A 22,908-nucleotide genomic window follows, 5' to 3' on the forward strand; every position below is an offset into this window, starting at 1 on the left:
GCCGATGGCCATATCTATAAAATTATTTTCTGTAACAGTACGAAGTTCAAGGATGCTATTTCATATTGAAATCGTGGAAGCATTGCAATATGTGACCCATATCTCGCTGTTATTGCCTTCAGTGTGAATAGGGGAAAAGTGAATTCCTTGAAGCATTTTTAAGATTAATCTAATTAATGTTTAAAGAGCATTAACAAATAGGGTGACGAGTGCAAGTATGCTGGGTTCTTGGGGTTCTTGCAAACTTTACAATTTTAAGATTCTCATTTTTAAACAAAGTGTACTTGGATACTCTGTGAGGGATAAAGACTTTTTGACCTTTATCGGGTTTATTCATGTGCTGGGAATGTGTTACTATGCAAGATGAAACTTGGACTAGGAGAAGGATGAGAGCTTAAGAAAATAATCCAAAACATGTCAAGGTTTTTTTGTGATTGAACACTTGAGGTTAGTAAACTGGGCCTTTAGGCAATTCCGCTTACAATGGAACCTTGAATTTGACCTGGTTCGACCAAGAACCTGGCTTGGTTCTCAAGAGAGGAAGCAACTATCTGAATTAACAACGTAGAAAGCCATACCAGCATTCTCACTCATTTTGTTGGCCAATTCATTCCCAAATGCCTTTACCAAGTAAAAAGCTCGTCAAAAGTTCGTTGGCCATCTGGGTGAATGTAGTGGACCTATGATCCGGTAGAGAGCCGATGCTCCTACCCAATTTCTTGTCTCCCCAAGGTACAAGATCTGTTTTCAGTGCTTTAAAGGTACTATCATCTTGTTGTGCTCCAATTTGTGCATTGGTGACCCCTCTTTGTAGCACAGGACGTTGACACCCCTAACACTCAAAATAAACATAGTTGACATTGCCATCTGACATATATAAAAAAAATAGCAAAGTTAGAATAATTATTCAAAGTAAAGCTCACCAAACATCATAGTGCTTAAGGCAATCACTTTTTCCATTTAAGTGTTAAAAACGCAGCATAAATCCACCAAAAATAAAAGATACAATTTGTACAACCAAAAGCCTCATTCAGTGGGTTGCACACATGAACATGAACATGTAGACACACATTTATATGTATTGATAGAACAAGAAAAAAGATGGAATGTAACCTGAACATTCCCTTGGGCCACAAAGCAGGGTTATTTATTAATCATCTAATGTCTGCAGTTATTTCTTTTTATGTAGATGAGCCCACTTCTAGTGGATTTATTGACTACTTGAGATGGACTAAGACCCATCTCCCAATAACTTGTTTGGGTATGCCTCTTTGTCAAGGGAACTTCAGAAGTGACTATTGTGTGGAATTTGAAGGGAAAGTTACAGAAAAATTATCATTCTAGAAGTGCCGCTAGCTCGATCTCTTATTGTTTCGATGATAAAAATCCGGAAAAAACCGTGAAAGACTCAACCTGTACCAAGGCTTCCTGTGTTGCGGGGGATTGTCTCTTGCAGAATATCTTCTGATTATTATTTTTCTCCTCTAACGGACTTGTGTTCTTGATCGTTGCACTTATTTTCTCAAACTTGGAAGAATTAAGATAATATTGTCTCAAACTTGGAAGAATTAAGATAATAAGATCGTTTTGCATTAGAACCTTTTCTATCAGTCTTTGATATTTGAAAACTTTTGTGAATAAATTGGTTGGTTGCGTGAATATTTTGCAAAAAAAAAAGTGAAGATTTCTTAAAATCATTTGAAAAGTCGAATAATTTAGGTCTTTTACCCAGGTTCTTAAGTTTTCCAAATGTAACATTATTACCTCTCTCTCTCTCTCTCTCTCTCTCTCTATATATATATATATATATATATATATATATATATATATATACATGGTTGTACATTACATGAGGCTGAGGTAACCGAGTGGCAGCCATGCCTGCATGCATGAACAGGAATTACAAGTCTTTAATTTATGTATATATTCTCTTTTATAAAATTTCTCATTTACTTCCTGAAAATGTAGAAGACTCAACTCCTCCTCCGGCACACATTGCTTTACATTTCCAAATCCAGTGGCACGGTTCATGATTACATTTAAAAAATTTGAAAAAATGCAAGAAATGAAAAAAAACAGGAAAATAAGAGAAAAATGAGAACAAACATGTTTTTTGTTTTGGCATTTTTTCAAATTTATTTTTCATGTTTTTAAAACGGATTTTATAAAAAAATTGCATTTGTTGTGACCATATTTACTAACTAATTTTGGTTGTCATCTATGGCAACCTGTGAGTGGTGGTTGTCGTTGGTAAGACAAACATGTGCAACAACTCAGAGAGAAAGTTGTGTGCATTTAGCGCACCATGCGCAATAAAAGAGGAAAAACATTTCTTAATTTATTAAAAAAAATCTCTTTTATAGCCTTTTTACTTCTTTCTATTTTCAATTTTCTCTTAACTAAAATTTTCTTTTTCAATGTGGACTAAAGGTATTTTAGTCATTAACCATGCTAGCACATGAAAATTAGTGCACCAATATAACGTATATAACTAGATTGGGCAAAATATAGGGTGGTTCCATGATAGCAGGAATTGTATAGTGGCAACCCACGTCATAAATTAAGCAACGACTGGATGGTGTTGAGTACGCTGTATTCTGGGACAGGCCATGAATTTATCAGGTTAGCTTAAAATATACGTTGTTCATATATTTTTGAAAAAAATTGGACATGGTTGATGAATGGGCTTGAAGAAGACGAGACATTCATTCCAATAAATGTTTCCATTAAGTGGTCAACTCGGGACTCTGGGAGCGCTACGTGCTGTTTCCTTATGCATTTCTTAATAGTTATAAATGCTTTTTATTCTTATACTACTTTTTATATTCATCGATTCATTTTTCTGAAAGAAATATTTAGTTTTTAATTTTTTTCTTTTTTGCTGATTTGCATTTAAATCATTTAGATTATTGGATTGGCCGGTTCACCAAATTGGCAGCATTGTTGACTCGATCCAGAAACCAATTTTCCTAATTAAGATAGCCTTGGTGCTTGTCATTTACTCAAAATTAAAGCTCTACGAACTCAATAACTCCATTTGAAGCTAGCTAACTTTTCGCGAACTGAAGAGCAATATCCAAAGATGCGATGATCAAAAGTGATAAGCGGTTGATCATGCAATGGCAAGAAAACTCATTCTAATTATATAGGTGTCTCCTCCTTATTGGCATGAGAGTTTGGTAGCCAATCAGTGACTCTTTATTGCAAGAACAAAGATATCTTTGTCCTTGTTGTGAAGAACGAAAGGGGTGAGGTTTCTTCTTATATATGATATTTATCAAAACAAAAATCTTCGATGAATGTTATGGTAGGAATGCTCTTACTTGAATGTTATGGTAGGAATGAATGATTTTTCTTTCCAATCATGTAGGATCAATGCATTCATGCATTCTCACCCACTTAATTTCACTTATGATCACAAGCACCTCTCCAAAAAAACTTAAGCAATATGAGATGGAGCTCTAACTATGTGGTAACTGAATTAGAGCAACATCTCAAATCTACTACCAAATTTTCCTTCCTTTCTTCGACTGTTTAAATTTACATGCTTTCAACAAGGTTGATCAGTTGATTACTAAGCCGAATAAGAAGTGAAATAGGTTTTATAAAAAAGTACTAGCATTTCTACTGTTAACTTTAAAAAAAATTGAAAAATGTTAAAAGTTAGAGGGAAATAAGATAAATGAGTAAGTGATAAGGCAAGATAAGCAACAACTAAAAATTACAGAATGGGAACAAGCAATTTGACATTTAGAAAATATGAAAAATGCCAAAAATGGAAAACCACCTTTTTTATTTTTGTATTTTTTTCAAAAAAGATTATTTTTCTACCGTTTTATTTAGCAGACTTATTTTTCATGTTTTATCACTGTTTTTTCAAAAAAAAAAAAGATTTATTACTACCTAATTTTGGTTGTCATCAATCATAACCTATATGTAAGTGGCGGTTCTTGTCATTCATGAAAATATTGCTTGATTAGTGCAATATGGGGAGCCACAAACCGAATTGGGCTGATTCTGATAACACTAATATCGATGATCTGATCTTTGGGAATAGATTGGGCTGCACAATGAGCCAAGCCAACTTGGGCTCAACTTAAACCCGCTATAAAAAACTCAGCTTGTGCTTGACTCCTTTATAAATGAGTTGAGTTCGAGTTTTAGGAACTTGACTCAGTTCATACTTGATTCGACTCGACTCGCACCAGTATTCAATATAATATTGCAAAAACCAGTTCACCGCATCACTGGTTTTAACTTTGAGGGTAAAAACAAATTTTTACAAGTTACACGAGCTGAACTCTTACACGACCTTAACACTTACACTAGTTAAGCAAGTTAATGCTTACGTGAGCTAATGCCTAAATGAGTTAAATGGGTTGAACGAGTCGATGTCGAGCTTGATTTTGTGTAGTCGAGTCAAGCTCGAGCTTGCTATAAGGAGTTCAACTCGAGTTTCAACCAAGCTTGAGCTTGAGCTGAAGTTTGTTGAGCCTAGTCGAGACGTCGTGTGCAGCCCTACCAACAAGCCCGGTCTACTAAATGCAGTGTAGGTCGTTCATTTGAAAACCCCCAAAAAAAAGTTAGAAAACTGGCAAGAAGATAAGAGAGGGGAAGAACCTTTGTTTGCTCTTAGACTTGAGTCTTCCAACAATTTGATAATCACAGGCTTGGGACAAAGAAGATCTGTGGAAGTAAATCAGCCGCTTCGATGTGTCGATTGTCATAAAATATTAAAAAACAGACTTTATTGGAAAATAAATAAATAATATATAAAAGCTAATAAAAAACTTGGTTTAAAAAAAGAAAACATGTAAACTGGATCAAATTGATTTAGCATAGATTTTGAATGAACATGCTGACTCAAGCAAATATTTCAAGATAATTGAATAACATAGTCTGATTGGCAAAAACGGTTGAGAGATAAACTCTTTGGTGTTGGAATCTAGAGGTTGATCCATACTTGATAAACTTTTTATCCAACATAGGCAAATTTTCTAAAGAGTTGGGTTTGAATAGGGTTGAGAAGTGATTAAATGAAATAAGACAATGGGTACCAAGAAAAGGTCTCATTGATGCAATCATCAGTGGTGCTGGTGGACTTGGAAATATGAAGCAACGTGTTCAAGAGTGGTAGACCTGAGACTCCTGCAACTTGCAAAAGAAAATAAGTAAAATTTCTAGAAGAGAATCTGTATATAAATTATACATAAATTAGTGACTGTGGTTCTTGTTCATGCATCTTCTGCATAGAAAATTGGACAGGCATGGCTCCTAACGGTTGGTCACCTCAGCTGCTCGTCTTTCTTTTGTGTTTCTACTCATTCACCTTGATTGTGGTCCTTGGCCAAATGGAGGTGACCTCAGCTCTTATTTCTCTAAGCAATTTGACTGATCAATTCACATTGTTGTCTTTCAAATCCCTCGTCACTAGAGACCCTTATAATGTGTTATCAAATTGGAATTCCAACATCTCTTTCTGTGACTGGAATGGAGTTTTATGCAGTCATGGTTCACAAAGGGTAGTTGCTCTGAACCTCTCTGAAAAGGCACTTGAAGGTACTCTCTCCCCATACATCAGCAATCTCTCCTTCTTACAGATTCTTGATCTCTCGAGTGAAAGTTTCCATGGTCACCTTCTCGTTGATTTTATTTGCCTCCCTCTGCTAGAAAATCTTTATATAAGAAAAAACAATTTTGAGGGGTTGATTCCACGAACACTAAGCCATTGTCGAAGTCTGCAAATACTGTCAGCAGGAGATAACCAATTCTATGGAAGCATCCCACAATTGCTAGGTAGTTTGTCAGAACTCAAGGGCTTAAACATTCGTGGTAATAGGCTCACCGGCACCATTCTTCCTGAGTTGGGAAGCCTAACCCACTTGTGGATACTTGACCTGTCCTCTAATCAAAGGTACCATCCCATTGCCCTTATCCAACTTGACCAAGTTAATTTCCTTAGATTTGAGATTCAACAAAATAAATGGGCTCATTCCACCAAATATAGGATCAATGAACAGGTTACATGAGTTAGGTCTTTCTGTCAATGCATTAGAAGGTTCAATTCCAGACTCACTTTACCAGTTGGTTCGCATGTCTAATCTCTATTTGGAGATGAATGCACTCAGTGGGCCAATCTCGACCTCTATAAACAATCCCACGAATCTGCGAGTGTTGTATTTAAATTCAAACAATTTCTCATCAGGAATCCCTCCTGCCCTTTGTGAGTTGAAGAATTTGATATGGCTTTACTTGCAAGACAACTTTTTCACTGGTGAGCTGCCTTCATATGTGGGAAATTTGGTTGCGGTGGACAAAATGGATTTCTCTGTGAATCAATTGAGCGGAGAGCTGCCTGTGTCCTTATCAAGGCTCCAAATGCTAGAATATTTGAATCTCTCCAAAAACTCATTTGATGGTAACATTCCTGAACAACTTGATCACATACTAAACCGTGACACTATTTACCTTTTCCATAACAAGCTTTCCGGTGAGATACCAAAATCATTGGAGAAATTTCAACACATCCAGGTCTTGGACTTGTCCTTCAATCTATTGAAAGGAGAGATTCCAAGTGGTGGAAAGTTTGCAAACCTTTCTGCTGAATCATTCCTACGGTACTATGCACCATGTGGAGCTCCCAAATTCCATGTGCCAGTATGTTCAGATGGAGCAAAGAAGCACAATAATGTCAACATACTCAGAGTTGATATTTTTTTAGTGAGTGGGGTTTTGCACTTGTACTAATTGTTTGGATTCTCATTGTTGTCACAAAATATAGAAAGAGGGGGTTGGAGAAACATGATCAGGAGGTTGAAAGATTTCATGGAATTACCATCCCAGTGATCACATGCAGAATGTTATCTCAAGCGACAAACAACTTCAGTGATGCAAAATTTTTAGGGAGTGGAAGCTTTTGTATAAAGGAACTTTAATGGATGGAACAATGGTGGCTGTTAAGGTCATAAACTTGTTATCTGATGGCGCATCAAAAAGTTTTGACATTGAATGCAATGTGATGTGCCAAATTAGACACTGAATCCTTCTTAGAGTCATCAACGATTGGATATCATGATTGAGTCTCTTCCAAAGATATTTATATGCAAAATTGCTAGTGATCATCCTCTTTCACTTATTAATCTGGTATTTCTCTTTTCATAATAAATTCCAAGTAGCAAAATTAAAGCATGATATTTTGAAATTATGGATGGTGATAAAATTTCCTCTCCATGGTAAGCTGGACAAAGTTGTCTAAGAAACAGTTCAAGCAATAACACTTGCCTATAACTGTGAAAAGCAAAGAATTTGTGACAGGACTAAGAGTTGGTACCTGGCACAATGTAGCTGGTGGTTCCAAGGGTGCTTGTAAGAGTTGAAGATTTGTGACCAACTAGCATCTTCACAATGCTAGCAGCATCTTGTTAGTGGGTTTCTGTAAGTGAGAAAACCACTTCAATGCTCAACAGAGGATAACCTTGTAGACAGCTCTTATGCATCTTTTGGCAGATCTTTCATATGTGTGTGTGTGTGTGTCTAGATATATATATATATATATATATTTGGTTTCATACTGTAATTGTTAGGGTAGAGATTTTCTCTTTTTGCTGGTCAAAATTGTTCAGTTTTCATTTAGAATGGTGCACCCTTGATAACTTCAGGTACTTACATCCAAATTGTTGTTCTATGTTTTCTTACAGCTATATACAAATCAGTATCAAAACCTTGATTTTTCACCTGTAGCTGTAAAGTTTGCATCTGAAGCTCTTTATAAGATACTTGTATCCAAATTATTGTTCTATCAATTCTTTATCAACATATGTTAGATTTGTTTCTCTTGTTATTTGTGTTATTCATGCAATGTGTGCTTGTGTTGTATCTTCATCTTGGTTGCAAGCTTAATGAAGTAGAAATGTTTTATGTTTTTGATCTTCTTGCATGTAAGTATAGTTTGATGTGAGTTTTACAGATCTTCTTGTCAATAAGAAAAATTGTCTTTGAGAACTATTTTTTCTACTTTTTTTTTTACAGAAACTGTTCTGAATTGTTAAAAAAATTGTAAATTTTGGTCTCCTGAAATCCTCTATTTTTTTGTAGAGCTAACTAGTGCTTAGTTTTGGTATCATCTCTTTACAATATATTGTCTTTTTAACCCGGGTTGTAAACCTGAGAAGTCTGCCCTTGTTTTAGAACAAGTCAGCTGTACTTTCTCTTTGTGGATTGGAATCTGAATTTGGGTCTGATTTTTGGTATGAAGTTTCTCTAGTATCAGCCCACAAAATTTTAGGACTCGGCCTTCTCTTTAGGGAGTAAAATTCTTTCCTCCTGGTGATATAGCATTTGATGTCAAGAACTCTGATAAAAGAGAAAATCTTCAATTCTGTTTAAAAGCTTTTTAAAAGTGTTTTCTCACACAATGATAATGCCTTTGCTTTATTCGTAGTACCTTCCCGAGTAAAAGGAGAATTTCAAGTTTCTGTTGTCAATCGATAGAAGAGGAAACCTGAAAAAATTTTGGATATGAGCTGTAAGGAAAAATTCTATGAAACTGAGACACAAGGATTTGTTGAGACTGTTGTAGCTTGGAAGATTATCAGTTGGGTCTGGGTTGGCTTGAGGCTAAAGAGGTATGAAATGCTTGGGTTTAAAGAGGTATGAAATGGGTATGTATACTATCTTCTCATTCTTCAACCAACTTTAAGAGGTACAATTTATCCCTTTGTCTGTGGCCTACATGTGTATTTTTATGCAAGTTTGTTTTGTGTAAGCAAAACTATAAGGTGCTATTATTTCAAATTCAAACCCCAACTCTTTTTTCAAATTGGGCAAATGCAGTTGATGTTTAAAAAACGAAAACAAACCATTTGTGATTCTTTGCACATGGGTTGATATGAGGTGTCAACCAATAGAAGCCTCATATGAACTTAAGTCAGATGACCTTCCGTCAGCCCTTCTTTTGTAATGAGGGGTAAATATGAGTTGATAACCAATAATTCACCACAAGTTGGATCCTATAGCTCCAAGCCTTAGTAGTGAAAGACTTGGGAATGGTTTTTGGATGTCTAGGCTTTTTGCCTGCATTGGAATATGAAACAAATTTAGTGATCCAGTCCCTCACATGGAGGAAGCTAAAGAATAAAAAAAACTTAAGGTAGGGCCTGTTTACTGCATATCTGAGATCCACGGGAATGTAAGATCACTGGTTATCTCAACTCAAATCCGTTTTGCACTGTTGTTTCTCATCTTGCTGATAATCTTGTTGTCCATCTTACCTCTTATCTTAATGATAATCTTGTTGTCCCTCTTCAGAGGTAACAGTTGATGATCTATGTCTTCTTGATACATTTAAGTACAGATTTGTTTGATGTAAATGTGAAAGCTAATTTTGATCTACATGGCCTTTAACCTAGTGAGGATGCTTCAATTGTTAGGTCTCAGGGTCCTTACCTAATATAAGTGGAGTAAAACCCAAGTCCAGACTGGTTCTAAATGTTGGTACTACATTCTGCTTCATTCTTGTTATTTCCTTTTAAGGTTTGCTTAGGAAACGGTTTGATGAGTGTTCTTGTGGATGTCCGTTGGTTTTGGAACAGCCAATTTCAAAGGTGTACTTTCCTGGCAAGATCTAGTGCCAGAGCTATGGTGCTTACAGCATGTGAACTAGCTTGGTGAACAACTCTCATGACGGAGGTTGGGGTCAATGTGAAACTTCCTATTTAATTGCACTGTGATATTCACACACAGCGATGCAGATTTCCTCCAACCCAGTCTTCCATGAGGAGAGGACAATGAATATGGAAGTAGACTGTCATTTTGTGAGAAACAAGGTAACTACAAAGGCCGTATGGGAAGTCTCAGTTGGCTGATATGTTTCTGTTTACTAAAGCTCTTGGGAAGAAAAGGCTACAGGATTGGGCAAGCTTGGCATGATTTTTTTCATGCTCCAGCTTTGGGGGGACAAGTCAAAGTTTTCTAAATGAAGGGCACGAGCTTGTCATTAATTCAACATTCTGAGGATCCCAGGCTACTTTTGTAATTGTTGTATCTAACCCTTTCTAACTAATGAAAAGTAGAGCTGGGCGTGTGATTATAATGATCCCCACAAAACCTCTTTTTTTATGAGTTAACAAAGTAGAGCTATTTGATGATTGGTAGATGAGTCAGGGCTCTGAGCGAGTCAATTGTCACCCGCTTTGGGGTGCGCCAGTACTATACACACTATACACAGATGTCTTATGGTACGGATAATCATATGAAAAAAATGATTCTTGTCTCCATACATAGGGGCCTCCCAACGTCTTCGAGACACGACTGCTCATAGAGACACGCCCTTTCTTCTTGCGAATTCTCATACGTGAAGAGTTAGTGATGATGTGGAGTGAATGAAGGCATTGAACACTCTTTGTGCGGACTTTCTAACGACTAGGTTTTAAGAACCTGTCGTTTCGTCTCTTCTGGACGGACGGACCCTAGTGTAGAGAAGAGTTTCGAGGGCATGAGCCTGGGAACAAGGAAATGTATATCGACACTTGCCTACACTGCTCGTTCAGTCGTCCTTCGTCTTAGTGGGATATGACTATGATAATTGGTCATTCATTATCCACTTGTTGTGGGCAAAGAGTGTCTTGCGGGAAGAAAGAAGAGAAATGGAGCTGGCCTGGCTGTCTGGGGACTATCGGTAGTGCTTCCCCACCTGGTTAGGGGAAGATGGCTCTAGCGCTGGGTGGAAAATCATTCTTCTATGTTGGAGTCTAATAGCACAGTGTGTGGATAGTGAGGAACGATCAAACATTTTATGGGGGCATGTTGGGCCCGTTCTCTTTTAGATCCTCATGTCCTATCTCTTTTCGGGTGACACGCGGTACCACCTTTCTTCATTGCAAGTTGAGCGAGAGGCAGCAATTCTGGAATCTCCCGCCCTCCACTATCAGAATGGTCTCCGATCAATGAAAGAAAGTAATGTGCTTCTCGCCTTAGCCGCCGCCTTAGCCTTCAGAGTGGTGGTGGTTGTTGTCGTCAAACCCCTCCCTTGTTGGGTTTCCGTGATTAGCCATGAATTCGATGGATAGCGTAATATCAATTTCTCGGCCTCGTCAGCGGCTTCCAATTGCTCGGAAATGATCAGCAGTTATATAAGGGGGGGCTTGGATGGTGAGCAAAAACAATTGAACAAGACATGTAGTACTTGGATCTGATGTAAATGGATTAAGCCTCCACCCCTAATAAGCGTTAACTTCAATGCATGTACCAGCCGTTGTCACAAGGAAATATTTATGAACTTCATTATATGCATTCTGTTCATACAGTTGGACTGCTAACCTAAGTATTTACAAAGCTATTTGCATTTTATCTTCTATCTTCTGTGGTACCCCATGGGCGTGTGTCTGTTTGTGTGTATGAATGGCAAATGCATGTCTTATGTGCCTCTTGCATGCACATACAGTTCAAGTGCATGTGTCATTCATGTGTTAACGTGCATGTGTGAAGGGAAAAATCTATAATGTTGTTCTTTGATCGTTAATGGTATGACAATCTTAATGGTAGGAAAATTACTGTGTTCTGCAGAAAGAAATTAGTTCAACCTGGTTATGTTTTCTTATTGGAATGAAGTAAGAACACACTACATGCACTCGTAATTGATGCCACAAGCCTCATTGAAGTCATGTGCTCGTATGTTGCTTCCTGTCCTAGACGAAGTTATCATCTCCAACTTTTTGATATATCAGCCTTTCTTTTGTATTTGTATGGCAAATTACTGTGTTCTGCAGAAAGAAATTAGTTCAACCTGATTATGTTTTCTTATTGGAATGAAGTAAGAACACACTACATGCCACAAGCCTCATTGAAGTCATGCGCTCGTATGTTCCTTCCTGTCCTAGACGAAGTTATCATCTCCAACTTTTTGATACATCAGCCTTTCTTTTGTATTTGTAATCTGATATATTTTGTTTGCAGTTGAAATTTCACTGTTGAACACGGAAGGATACCCTGTTGCAGCATGCTTAGAGATAAGGTTTTACTTTGGGTATACAATGTTCACATATTTCCAGGATAGTTACAAGTCCATCTGATTCTCTTCTCATTGAACTTCAATACTGGAGGTTGGTTCTTGTGCTTTTCCTGCTTTCTAACTTCAATTGTTTCTTGAAAAGTTGATATTTCATCTAAAATTGTTCTTGTAGGTGACCGTTGATGTATATTTACAGTAGACCATTGACATAGATGTACAGTAGACCATTGATCTAGATTTACGTTAGACCCAAATTCTAGTTTTTAGGGATTAGTTAATTCCACTACACCGAACACTCATGATTTTCGGGTCCATAAGAGATAAATTCTGATTTTGTCCTAATATAGCGCTCGTACTATATTTCCTTGATAATGTTTTCAATTTTCATTATTAATGTTCTGGTGGAAAAAGATTGATGGTGGTGCATCAATCTTAAGATCTTAGGTTAAACTTGATTATTTTATATTGACAAACCTGATATGGGATAGAAGGATTTGAATCTGAACTTTAATTAAGTTAATTGAGATTAGCTGACTGCTGGATGTTACCAAATGGCCAAACAATTAAAAATGGTCCGGGTTTTCTATTTGGCGAAATGCCCCTGTGTTATGTAAAAATGAGTCGAGGATAGGTTTGGCAATCGGTTAAGTTGATTGCTTTAAAGTACGCATTGTTTCTAATCTTTTCTTTCCAACTGTCCCATCGAACAAAATCTTTTCTTTCCAACTGATTTTAGAAAACCCTATTTGACAACTGGTGCCCACTTTTTGGGTCTTCTAAATTAAATTTATGCATGACCTATCCGCAATTGACAATGCGTCCATGCTTGGGTGATGTGGAATTATGTTTGGAATGACAACCCACGATTCATCAGCACATGATGGTTGTGGCTTTGGTATTTTGAGTATGCTAGTACAATGATGTTATTGTTTTACAATATATATATATATATATATATATATATGTAAAATTGTCTTTCTGTTTAGCTTTTAGGTTTATTTTCACTGACATTTGGTGGCTGTCCGTAATGGTTGAGTTTTTGTAATGTACATGCTCAGTGCAATGTCTATTTGCAGGCCACTCAATTATATATATCTGGGGCCCCATGTTTGTTCTGGTTGAGAATCTTGACTTGCCCAATATTAATGGAAATCCAAAATCAATGGGCCATATCATATTGTTAAAGGTGATTTAAGAGGAGCAAATCGATGGGGCATATTGTTAATTGATTGGCGGTAATTTAAGATCAGGAGCTCAACACAAAACATCAACAGAGACAGCAACGACGTGACTAACTCTCTATGCTCTAAATTAATGCCCTTCACTTCCTTCAGTTTGCCGCCCATTTAATTGGCAGGGGGAGGGAGATGATGAAAGCCTTTCCTCGACAGAGATATCACAGAGATACATATCTATATCCAATAAAGTGCTTTTATTGCGCAAAAGGTGGTGGGCTCACTGAATCAGAGCAAACAGCTACTGAACAGCTGATCATCAGCATATGGCATGGGAAAGTGGGGCCACTGACAAAACAGTGAAAAAATTTTGCAACTACCCAAACATATATGTGATAAGACGCACCCAAGTCAAGGAACAGGCTATGTTTCCGTCATCCAAGTGATGAAGACTCATATGGTAGTGGGGGGAGATATATGGCAAGGGCCAAGCAGTTTCATGGAGGAGATTGCAAGGGATAGAGAGAGAGAGAGATGAAGACGGAGGGCCAGGATTTAACTGGTGAATAGTGTGTTTTTGACGATGGAGCCAAAGTTGGAATGACTCAAGCACAACCATTTCTTCTTCTTTGGTGGTCACAGAATAGAACCGTTGTACTCTTTCAATTTCAGTTCACAGAGAGGGAAGAGAGAGCGGCGACAAAATGGAAATTCATTAATCAAATTTGAGTGAGAAAAAGACACCGAAAACAAAAAGTCAAGAACTTGGAAATTCTTCCAGATAACCTTTACTTGAGGCACTGGAGACATTACGGTTACTAGCAAAGGAAGACAAAGGAAAGGTCTGATCTTACTACGCTCTCTGTTGGAAACTTTTCATCTTCAATTGTTGAAAGTTGTAATGCTTGCTAACATTTTTGCTTGCTCACAATAACTTTCTTCATGTTGCAGAAATTGATTTCTCAAACACATGCAATGCCATTAGCAGTAAGACTCATGTCAATTCCACGGGAACAGCTTGCAGCAGTGTCATTGTTGCTAGAGCCATCAAAGAACAATTTATCTTTATGTGAGAAAATTGGCTCCAGGCCTGGCGCCATTCTGATTGAATGGTAGCTGAAAAAGCAAACATGACCCAAACAACTTGGTGAAGTGTCCAAAAAATATCAAGACCATGGCAGAAAATGGACTTTGGAACCTCTTCTCAGCAACCTGATTGAAGGTATGCACTTGACAGTTTAACGAGTCAACAAAATTTCTGTTCAAAACAAAGTTGTGTTCCACTTGTTTGACCATATAACAAACAAAACCAGCAGTCTCTTTTTTTATTCAAAAAGGGGAAGAAAAAATTTTTTTGGAGATTTTTCAACTGTGTTTGCTTTCAGGCCCATTTAGAAAGAAACACGGTTTGAAAATTTGACATGGTAATGCCTACGTCAGACTACATCATTGTTCCCAGCTTCCCAAGGAAATCTTTCAAGAACTTTTTCAACAAGGAAACACTTTCATGGATGAATGCTCTGTACATCTTGACATTGTTTGTTTTTGCATGTATGCCTTAGCATTGTCAAATTACATGGTTCAAAATTTATCAAACTAAGTGATTTGATATAGGGATCATCTTGCTAATATGGTGCAGTTTCAAATTCTTTTGTTAAGCGTAATGCTTATGGTAGGCCTCTCAACATTGCTTCAGTGGAGAGAAAGACTGCAGTTGTGATTAATATATATATATATATATATATATATATATATATGCCTATATTATATATATAATATTTTAAAATATGACATATACTGATATACATATATATTATACGTTTAACATATAATACATAATATAATATATTGTATATTATACATATACATTATTGTTCTAGTAATATATCATTAATAGATGTTGCTATAATTATATACATTATGCAATATAATACGTGTATAAAATATGTTATACGTAATAACTTATTATGTATATATAATGTTATATGTTTATTATATTTTATACAATATAACATACAATATGTATATAATATATATTATATATTGCACAATATTACATATAGTATATATATATATAATACGTAGAATATATTTATATAATTTATGCATTATATGTATTGTAGCATTATAATATGTACATATACATTATAGTACATATTGTCCTAAATGTTATATATATTTACTAATATTGTTTATATATATATATATATATATATATATATATATATATATATATATATATATATATATATATATATATATATATATATATATATATATATATATATATATATATATATATATATATATATATATATATATATATATATATACATTACATATTACAACATATATGTATCATACATATATTTTATATAATAATATTATTATAAAATAAGTATACATATTATTATTGTATATGTACATATCATATATTTACATATATATATAAATTTATTTAATGTACCTATAAATCACAACTAGTATAATGTAATAGTATATACAAGATTATATATTATTATGTGTATACTGCATAATAATATATACACTGCAGCATTGGACAAATGTTTCCTTTCATATGTTTCTTTACCAATATCAGGACAGTCACAGTAGTAGATCTATGCAAATGCATCTGGAAAGCCCTGTGCACTCCAACATGGCTTGGTATAGATATTTTAGTGCAGGATTTTAATATCCTTGCCGTAAGAGTAATCAAATTCAGAACGGCAACATATGCTGTTTATTTTGATTCAAATTCTGATAGACTGCTTTGAGGAGCCATGGGTGTGGTTTCGTGGGAAAGATGGAAAAGTTGGCTGTGTCCAAAATACATGTGCCCACAGATCTTGTCCTCTTCATCTTGGTTATGTAGTTGATGGAAATATCCCGTGCCCTTACCATGGTTAGTACAGTGGAAGAAACTATATTAACCTTTCCTTAGTGGAAACTCAATCAGCTTCGAGTAATTCTTATTTTGCAATACAGCTGTCCAGACTAACTTGAAGCTTTTCTGTTGATAGTTTCAGAAAATTTCTAAAAGTTCTCAAGTACATCGTTGAAAGTGCGACATGCTTATCGTTCATTTGCTGAAGTTCTTGTTAAGACAGGACCCAACTTTCTTCTGTTGACTAAGCAATCCGTTTGCCTTAGGTTGGGAGTTTCAACTGATGGCAAATGTCAGAAAATGCCATCAGCAAGGTTGCTGGATATACGAATAAGATCCCTACCATGCTTTGAACAGGATGGATTTGTGTGGATGTGGCCTGGAGATGCACTTCCTGCAGCCACCCTTCCTTCTTTGAAACCTCCACCAAGATTTGTGATCCATGCGGAGTTAATGGTCTACCATACTGTAGGATTGTCTGCACATTGCCAAGTTAGAGCAGTGTATACATGTGATCCACCACAGGGCGTTCCATAAAATTCAATTGATGAAAATTTATGGATTCACATATATCAAGTTTGTCCTTGTTGTAGTAGCATGATACATATATGTTTTACATTGTGGTGTTCTTTCAGATAACAATGGGGATACCTATTGAGCATGGGCTGCCTATAGACAATCTTTTGGATCTTGCACATGCACCATTCACTCACACATCTACCTTTGCAAAAGGATGCAGCGTACCAAGGTCTATTTGCTGAACTTCATTTTAAGAAATCCCTTGTGATTAAATGTTTGATTAGGAAAAGGAAATGTCATAGAATTCTTGTTTTGTTCACTTTGAAGCTGCACTGACCTTTGCAGCCTAGTGAAGTTCCTAACACCAGAAAATGGACTACAAGGGCATTGGGATCCATATCCAATTGACATGGAGTTCGGGCCACCTTGTATGGTAATATCAGCCATCGGAATTTCTAAGCCAGGGAGGTTAGAGGGACAGAACACGAGGCAGTGCTCCACCCATCTACATCAACTCCACGTGTGTCTTCCTTCAACAAGGCAGAAAACAAGACTTTTATACAGGATGTCTTTTGATTTTGCTCCATTTCTCCAACACCTCCCCTTCATGCAAATTCTGTGGAGGCATTTTGCAGAAAAGGCAAGTCATCTCCTCTTTATCAAAGAAAGTTAGCAATGCAATTGTGTACATACACGAATGCAGAGTATTTAGCAGAGAAGATGAACCCCTTCTCTCGTTCAGAGAAATGTGGAAAATGGTGATTGTGTTCACATTCTCACATAGAAACAGCTGCTTGCATACCTATGTTGTCTTTCTAGAGACTGTTAGGTGTTCCATTCGTATGTTTTCTGATCAATCATACCAGATTGGTCTTTGTTTTCGCTGCACTTGAGACAATCATCCAAATGTGTTTCTTGGCTCCTAAGTAACTTCTAACTGCAGCTGTATCCCGAACCAGCATGCCTATGCTAACCATTCCGACAAGATTTTGCTGTTTGCATGACCTAATGGTTGCATAAATCGTAGTCATAAAATGACATCCCTGTCGCTTCTGGAATTTGATGTTAGAACTGATCAGACACTGCATGCAGGTCTTAAATGAGGATCTAAGGCTTGTGGAAGGTCAGCAAGAGCGGATGATCAATGGGGCAAATGTTTGGAACCGGCCTATGTGGTATATATATATAGATATATATATACATTACGTATTAGAATATGTATGTATCATACATATATTTTATATAATAATAATATTATAAAATAAGTATTACATATTATTATATGTATATGTACATGACATATAATATACATGTATATATAAATTTATTTAATGTACCTGTAAATCACAACTAGTATAATGTAATAATATATACGAGATTATATATTATTATGTGTATACTGCATATATACTAGTTCAAAATATACATATATATTGTAATTATACGTAACAAATATATAATACATATATTTACCATATATAGACATACGTATAACATTATTTTGCCTTCTTCGCTTAATCTTTACTCTTTTTAATTTGTTAAAATAAGAGTTTGGTAGCCTGGAATATGGATTTATAGAAAATTGCTTGTCGAAGTTCTTCATGAGAATTTCTAAGCTACGTGATGCATTGTCTTCCTTAAGTCTAGGAAAAAAGGAAAATCAACTATATATTTTTTGTCCTCAATTGTTCAGTGCTCCTGTTTCTTTTTCAGGTGAATGAGGCCAAAAATGCGCTGAAACTTTTGCGAATGCTGTGTTTGCTGAAAGAATGAGATTACACCATAGTTGTATCTCATTTCCGAGCCAGTGAACATCCAAGTTTCATGTCCGAATCAAAATGAACGAAGCCGGAAAAATGAGAGTTGATTCTGTTGGACTTAGTAAAACGTAGCTGGCGAGAGCCAGTGTGTTGAACCATTCAAATTTTAAGATACCGATACGTGTCAGAAATTTTGGAAAAACAATCTATGAAATACTTTTCCTTTTCCAAACACAGGAGAACGGTTTTGTCGTTGATGCACGTGAAAGCAGCCGTTGCGTCAAGTCTTCCCTTGAAAAAAAGCGTGAAGGCTCGTGTCCAGACTTGTGTGGAAGGTGCCCATTCAAGAAGCTGCATGGAATTATATTATTTAACTGGTTTTCAAGGTGCCCATTCAAGAAGCTGCATCGAGCAAGATGAATGACTGATCTTCTTTAGGAAAGCTTCATTGCATTAGATTCTTGTCCAGAGTTTTCTAAATCAGGGGTTTTTTAGGTAAGCGGTTTTCCAAATTCTTTAAACTCTTGTTCATCCAACCCACGGGAGAAGAACCAAAAAGAAAAAAAATTATGGAAAGGGCCACTAGTATTTCAAGAAAACTTGGAGAATGAAAGTCTTATAAAAAACATATATATAGAAGAAGAACAGATCTATCTACGTCTTTCAAATAAAGACGTGGGGATGCCGATAAAAGCTGTTGTTCTACTATAGGACCAAAGATTTCAAAATAGTTGGGACACTACCAAACGGCGACCACTAAAGAATCTAAGTGATATTGATATGTATCGGTGTCTATTATCATATTTGTTTTTTATTTAATTCAATAAGATAACAAGCAAAAAATAAATAAACCGATATTAAATTCTAGTTGCATGGATAAAAGGCTCGACAAATCATTAATTAGAATAAAAGTAACTATATATTTGACGATGAGGTCGCGTTCGATGTTGATATGAGGGTTGATTTCGGATCTAAAATCCGAAGTTTTTTAAAGAAGTTGTGTTTGTTTTTACTTCATCGGGGTTTCATTTCATCATTTTTTTTTAGCTCTCTTTCTCTCTCTGGTGCACCAGCGGGAAAGCCGATCGGTGAGGGGAGCAGCAGTGGAGCGCACCCAGCGGCTGGATGATCACCGTAGGGCCAAGCACCAGTGGGTGTCGACCGTGTCGGGCTTCTCTCTCTTCATCTCTATGTGTGTGTGAGCCAAAAAGAGGGACTCACCCTAGCCAGATTGAGAGGGTTTCAACTTTCAACCCTCTAAACCCTCGGCAATGGCTGAGGGTTTCAGAACCGAAACCCTCCGCCACTGGAGGGTTCAATTCTGTAAAAATTGAAAGGGTTTCCTCTTCATCGCTCTTTAATTCATTTCATATGTAGAATTTTGATGTTGGTTTTTCTAATTAGCTAGACTTACCATTGGAAGTTGCGTCTTTTGTTCATTTTTAAGACATTCTTGGTGGATAGATGCATGGGCTGAATGTCTCTGAATTATTGAGACCGAAAACTTGTTGCTCCAATAGGAACAATTAATGAGCTATACATGTCATGCATTCGGATCATTTTCATTTTAAATGTCACACATCTTCTACATTAAGTATCTCAGAAATGCTTGAAAGCTTCAGTAATGAATCATCAGGGCCATCAAGTTTTGCAGGGTAAGGGTAAATCATGCCACGGCTCCCTTGGGGAAGTCACACATGCTTATAAGGGCCCCATTAACAAAAAAATGACAAATGAATGTTTTGATGTTATAGCTTGCAATCTTATTGTTGTCTCAAAAAAACTCATGGCACACAAAGATCTTCATGCTTGTAAGACTATGGGTTGTTATTAGATGAAGCAATATTAACTATGTCTGTAGATTTGCACAGTTTATCACAGGAGAATGATGAAATGGAAATTGAAATTGAAAATTTTCCAGGATTAGGAGAATGGTGCAGAGAATGGATAAAAACAAGAAAATTTTAACAGCAAAAAAGTTAAGGCATAAATAAAGAATGCTTTGGTATCATATCGCCCATTACGTAAATCTAACCCTGCAACAAATGCAATAATTTTTCTCTTGTCATTACCAGCATCCACATTCAAGATCATTGACTTTTGATCATGAGGATAAATTGCCCCAACTTTCTTTTGCATTTTTTCCTTTCCATTTAAATGAACCAAGACACTGCATTTGTTCAACTATAATTTTGGCGTTCCTATATTTGATATTTTACAATGTTTCTTTCTCAATTTTCTTGATACATATCAGGCATGTTTTGTAGCAGATTTGGCATCATGTTCAACCCAATTGGTTTCTTTCTTCAGCTTTTTGACCTGAAGCCGTTTGACATTTCCTTGATATTAGCTTGTCAATGTATAAAAGAACACAGGCTTTTGCGTGCTCCAATTGCAGGTCCACTTGGGTCAAAGACGAAGAATGAATCCGATCTTTTGTTGGTGCATGGGTTCCACTGACGTAAGATCAATAAGTCATCTGCCTCCCCTTTCTTATGTATTTTGTTCTTTTGGTTTCTCGTTAAAATTTTTTTTATGTATTTCTTTATTTTGGTCTTCCAATGGAACTTGCTTATAAAATACATGGCGCTGCTTCTGTTTTGCAGGTACAAATATCCAAGTAGATGGAACATGAAACTGAGCAATGATTATATATGTTGATGCCAAGACGTGCTTAAATGTTGAAGTGGCCACAAGTGTTGACGGCTAGCTAAATTTTATTGATGTAAGAAAAAAAAGTAACTTTTCTGAATCAGACGTTTATTGCTCTTTGAAGCTTCACATGTGGACAATGGTCATGAACCAGATGAAGGTACCAAGAAAACAGAGGAGGTTCTAAAGACCCACCAAGCTAGGCTTGACAACCTTTGGATTCTTTAGAATTGCAAGTGAAGACATGATTAACATTTCCATAAAGCAACTAGAGAAGCGACACTTTTACATGCAAACAATTCAATTGCATATAAACGTGAAGGATGGAGGGTTAAAAAAATCATATGCTACAGCTAACAAAGTGGTATTGATCACATAGACATAGCTAAAGTATTGTTGAATAGGGATGTTAAAAAAATGAAAATAGAAGGGAGCAACAGGAGTTCCTAGGTGCATAACCGTGCATGTGCACGCTAGAATGAACACTGCATGGCATATGAATCAGTCAGAATCATGCTCTTCAACGAAGTGAAGAATCTACATAGATATGTCTTAGTTGTTGTACGGTCTGTTCGGTTTGGAATGAATCCTCCAAGGCTACAGCGGTGATTCAGATCGCCGGTATTTTGCGGTGAATAGGTCACCTGTACAGCCAGCCTGTGAAAAGTGTCGCCGGTAGTTCTCGAAGGGCTATAGCGAGGAAGGTTTCACTGGTATAGATCTATAGCAGTGACCGGGGCCCAAATAGCTATACGGTGGTGATCCCCACCGTTGTGAAACTATACCGGTTATCTAAGGGCGATAGAGCGAAAAAGAACAAAAGCACGGGAAAAAAAATATTTTGTGTGGGAAGAAGAAGAGGACGAGATGGATGAAATATTGTACCTTTGTCCTCTTTTTTTATGCACTGATTCATGTTGTTTAACACACTTAAGTTACTAACTCTGCTTCCCACAATTGCTAAGGAAAACTGAGCTGGAAGCTCGACCTCTCAAGAATGCAGAGTCACACATTAATTTGTGTTTTCCTTTGCTTTCTATTGGGTATTCGGCTTATTTGGTTCTTTTTCTTGGCTTTTTTTTTCAAGATTCTCTGCAAAGCTATACTTTGGTAAGTAAAGATGACGTATTCTGTTTTATGTTGTTGATATCCATCAGCAGCTTAATGAGTTTATTTGCAAAAGGAGAACGTGTTTCACGATTCGTCAAGTAACTTTAATGTCTGATTTTCTGTCTTCAAGATATCCGATAAACAATCTATTCGGTTTGAAGGTCGCCTTATGTTGTTATATTTGTCATCTTGACACTTCTTGAAATTATTAATTATCTAGGAAAGGGAAACGAGTTTCCTAGGAACTGTGGCTTTCATGGGAAAATTGAAGGATTTTGCCTCATAAGAATTGAGCAAATGGTTTGAATAACGTTATGTGGCGGAAGGATTACAATGGTTGGGAATTGTTGGAGTCATTCCCTTTTAGGGAAAGTTATTTACATGCATGTTCTTCTGAAAGACTTGGATAGAAGTATCTCGCTCCTCTGCTAGGGATGTTGGCAGGAAGTTGATGGTGAAGAGTTTTCTTTGATATTTCTCATTTATGCCATCTTTTGTACTAGTCTCCAATGAGCCTTTTCTTTTGTTTGTTGTTTGTTTCTTCCTTGCTTTATGTTTTTTTTCTTGGTATATAGACACATTGGGGTTAGGTACATATAGACTGAGGTTTGTTTGCTGAGGTCTTGCACTCTTGACTGACTTCTACGTGAACGTCTCATGTCCAACACCTGAATTGGTTGTCAAAAGCTAAATGCCATTTTCCTCTGTTGAAATGGCACCCACTTATTTCCCTAGGTCAGTTGTCTTTTGCTGTGATCACCTTAAGACTTTTGTCTAGTAAGATTTGTTTTGAGCTTCATA

At 36.4% G+C, this 22,908-nt stretch overlaps 1 protein-coding gene across 1 annotated transcript; it reads left to right on the plus strand.

Moving 5' to 3' along the window:
• The first annotated feature begins 10,396 nt into the window (after positions 1-10,396).
• On the plus strand, positions 10,397-21,097 carry LOC116257657 (chlorophyllide a oxygenase, chloroplastic-like). The gene is made up of 10 exons (XM_031634606.2): positions 10,397-11,855; positions 11,953-12,098; positions 13,084-14,024; positions 14,134-14,404; positions 16,702-16,814; positions 16,931-17,225; positions 17,678-17,760; positions 18,299-19,510; positions 20,744-20,806; positions 20,952-21,097. The coding sequence occupies exons 5-8, from the start codon at positions 16,708-16,710 to the stop codon at positions 18,300-18,302; spliced, it is 489 nt and encodes a 162-aa protein (XP_031490466.1). The 5' UTR covers positions 10,397-11,855; positions 11,953-12,098; positions 13,084-14,024; positions 14,134-14,404; positions 16,702-16,707; the 3' UTR covers positions 18,303-19,510; positions 20,744-20,806; positions 20,952-21,097.
• The last annotated feature ends 1,811 nt before the right edge of the window (positions 21,098-22,908 follow it).

Source organism: Nymphaea colorata, chromosome 7, assembly GCF_008831285.2.
Source record: "Nymphaea colorata isolate Beijing-Zhang1983 chromosome 7, ASM883128v2, whole genome shotgun sequence".
NCBI classification, from domain to species: Eukaryota; Viridiplantae; Streptophyta; class Magnoliopsida; order Nymphaeales; family Nymphaeaceae; genus Nymphaea; species Nymphaea colorata.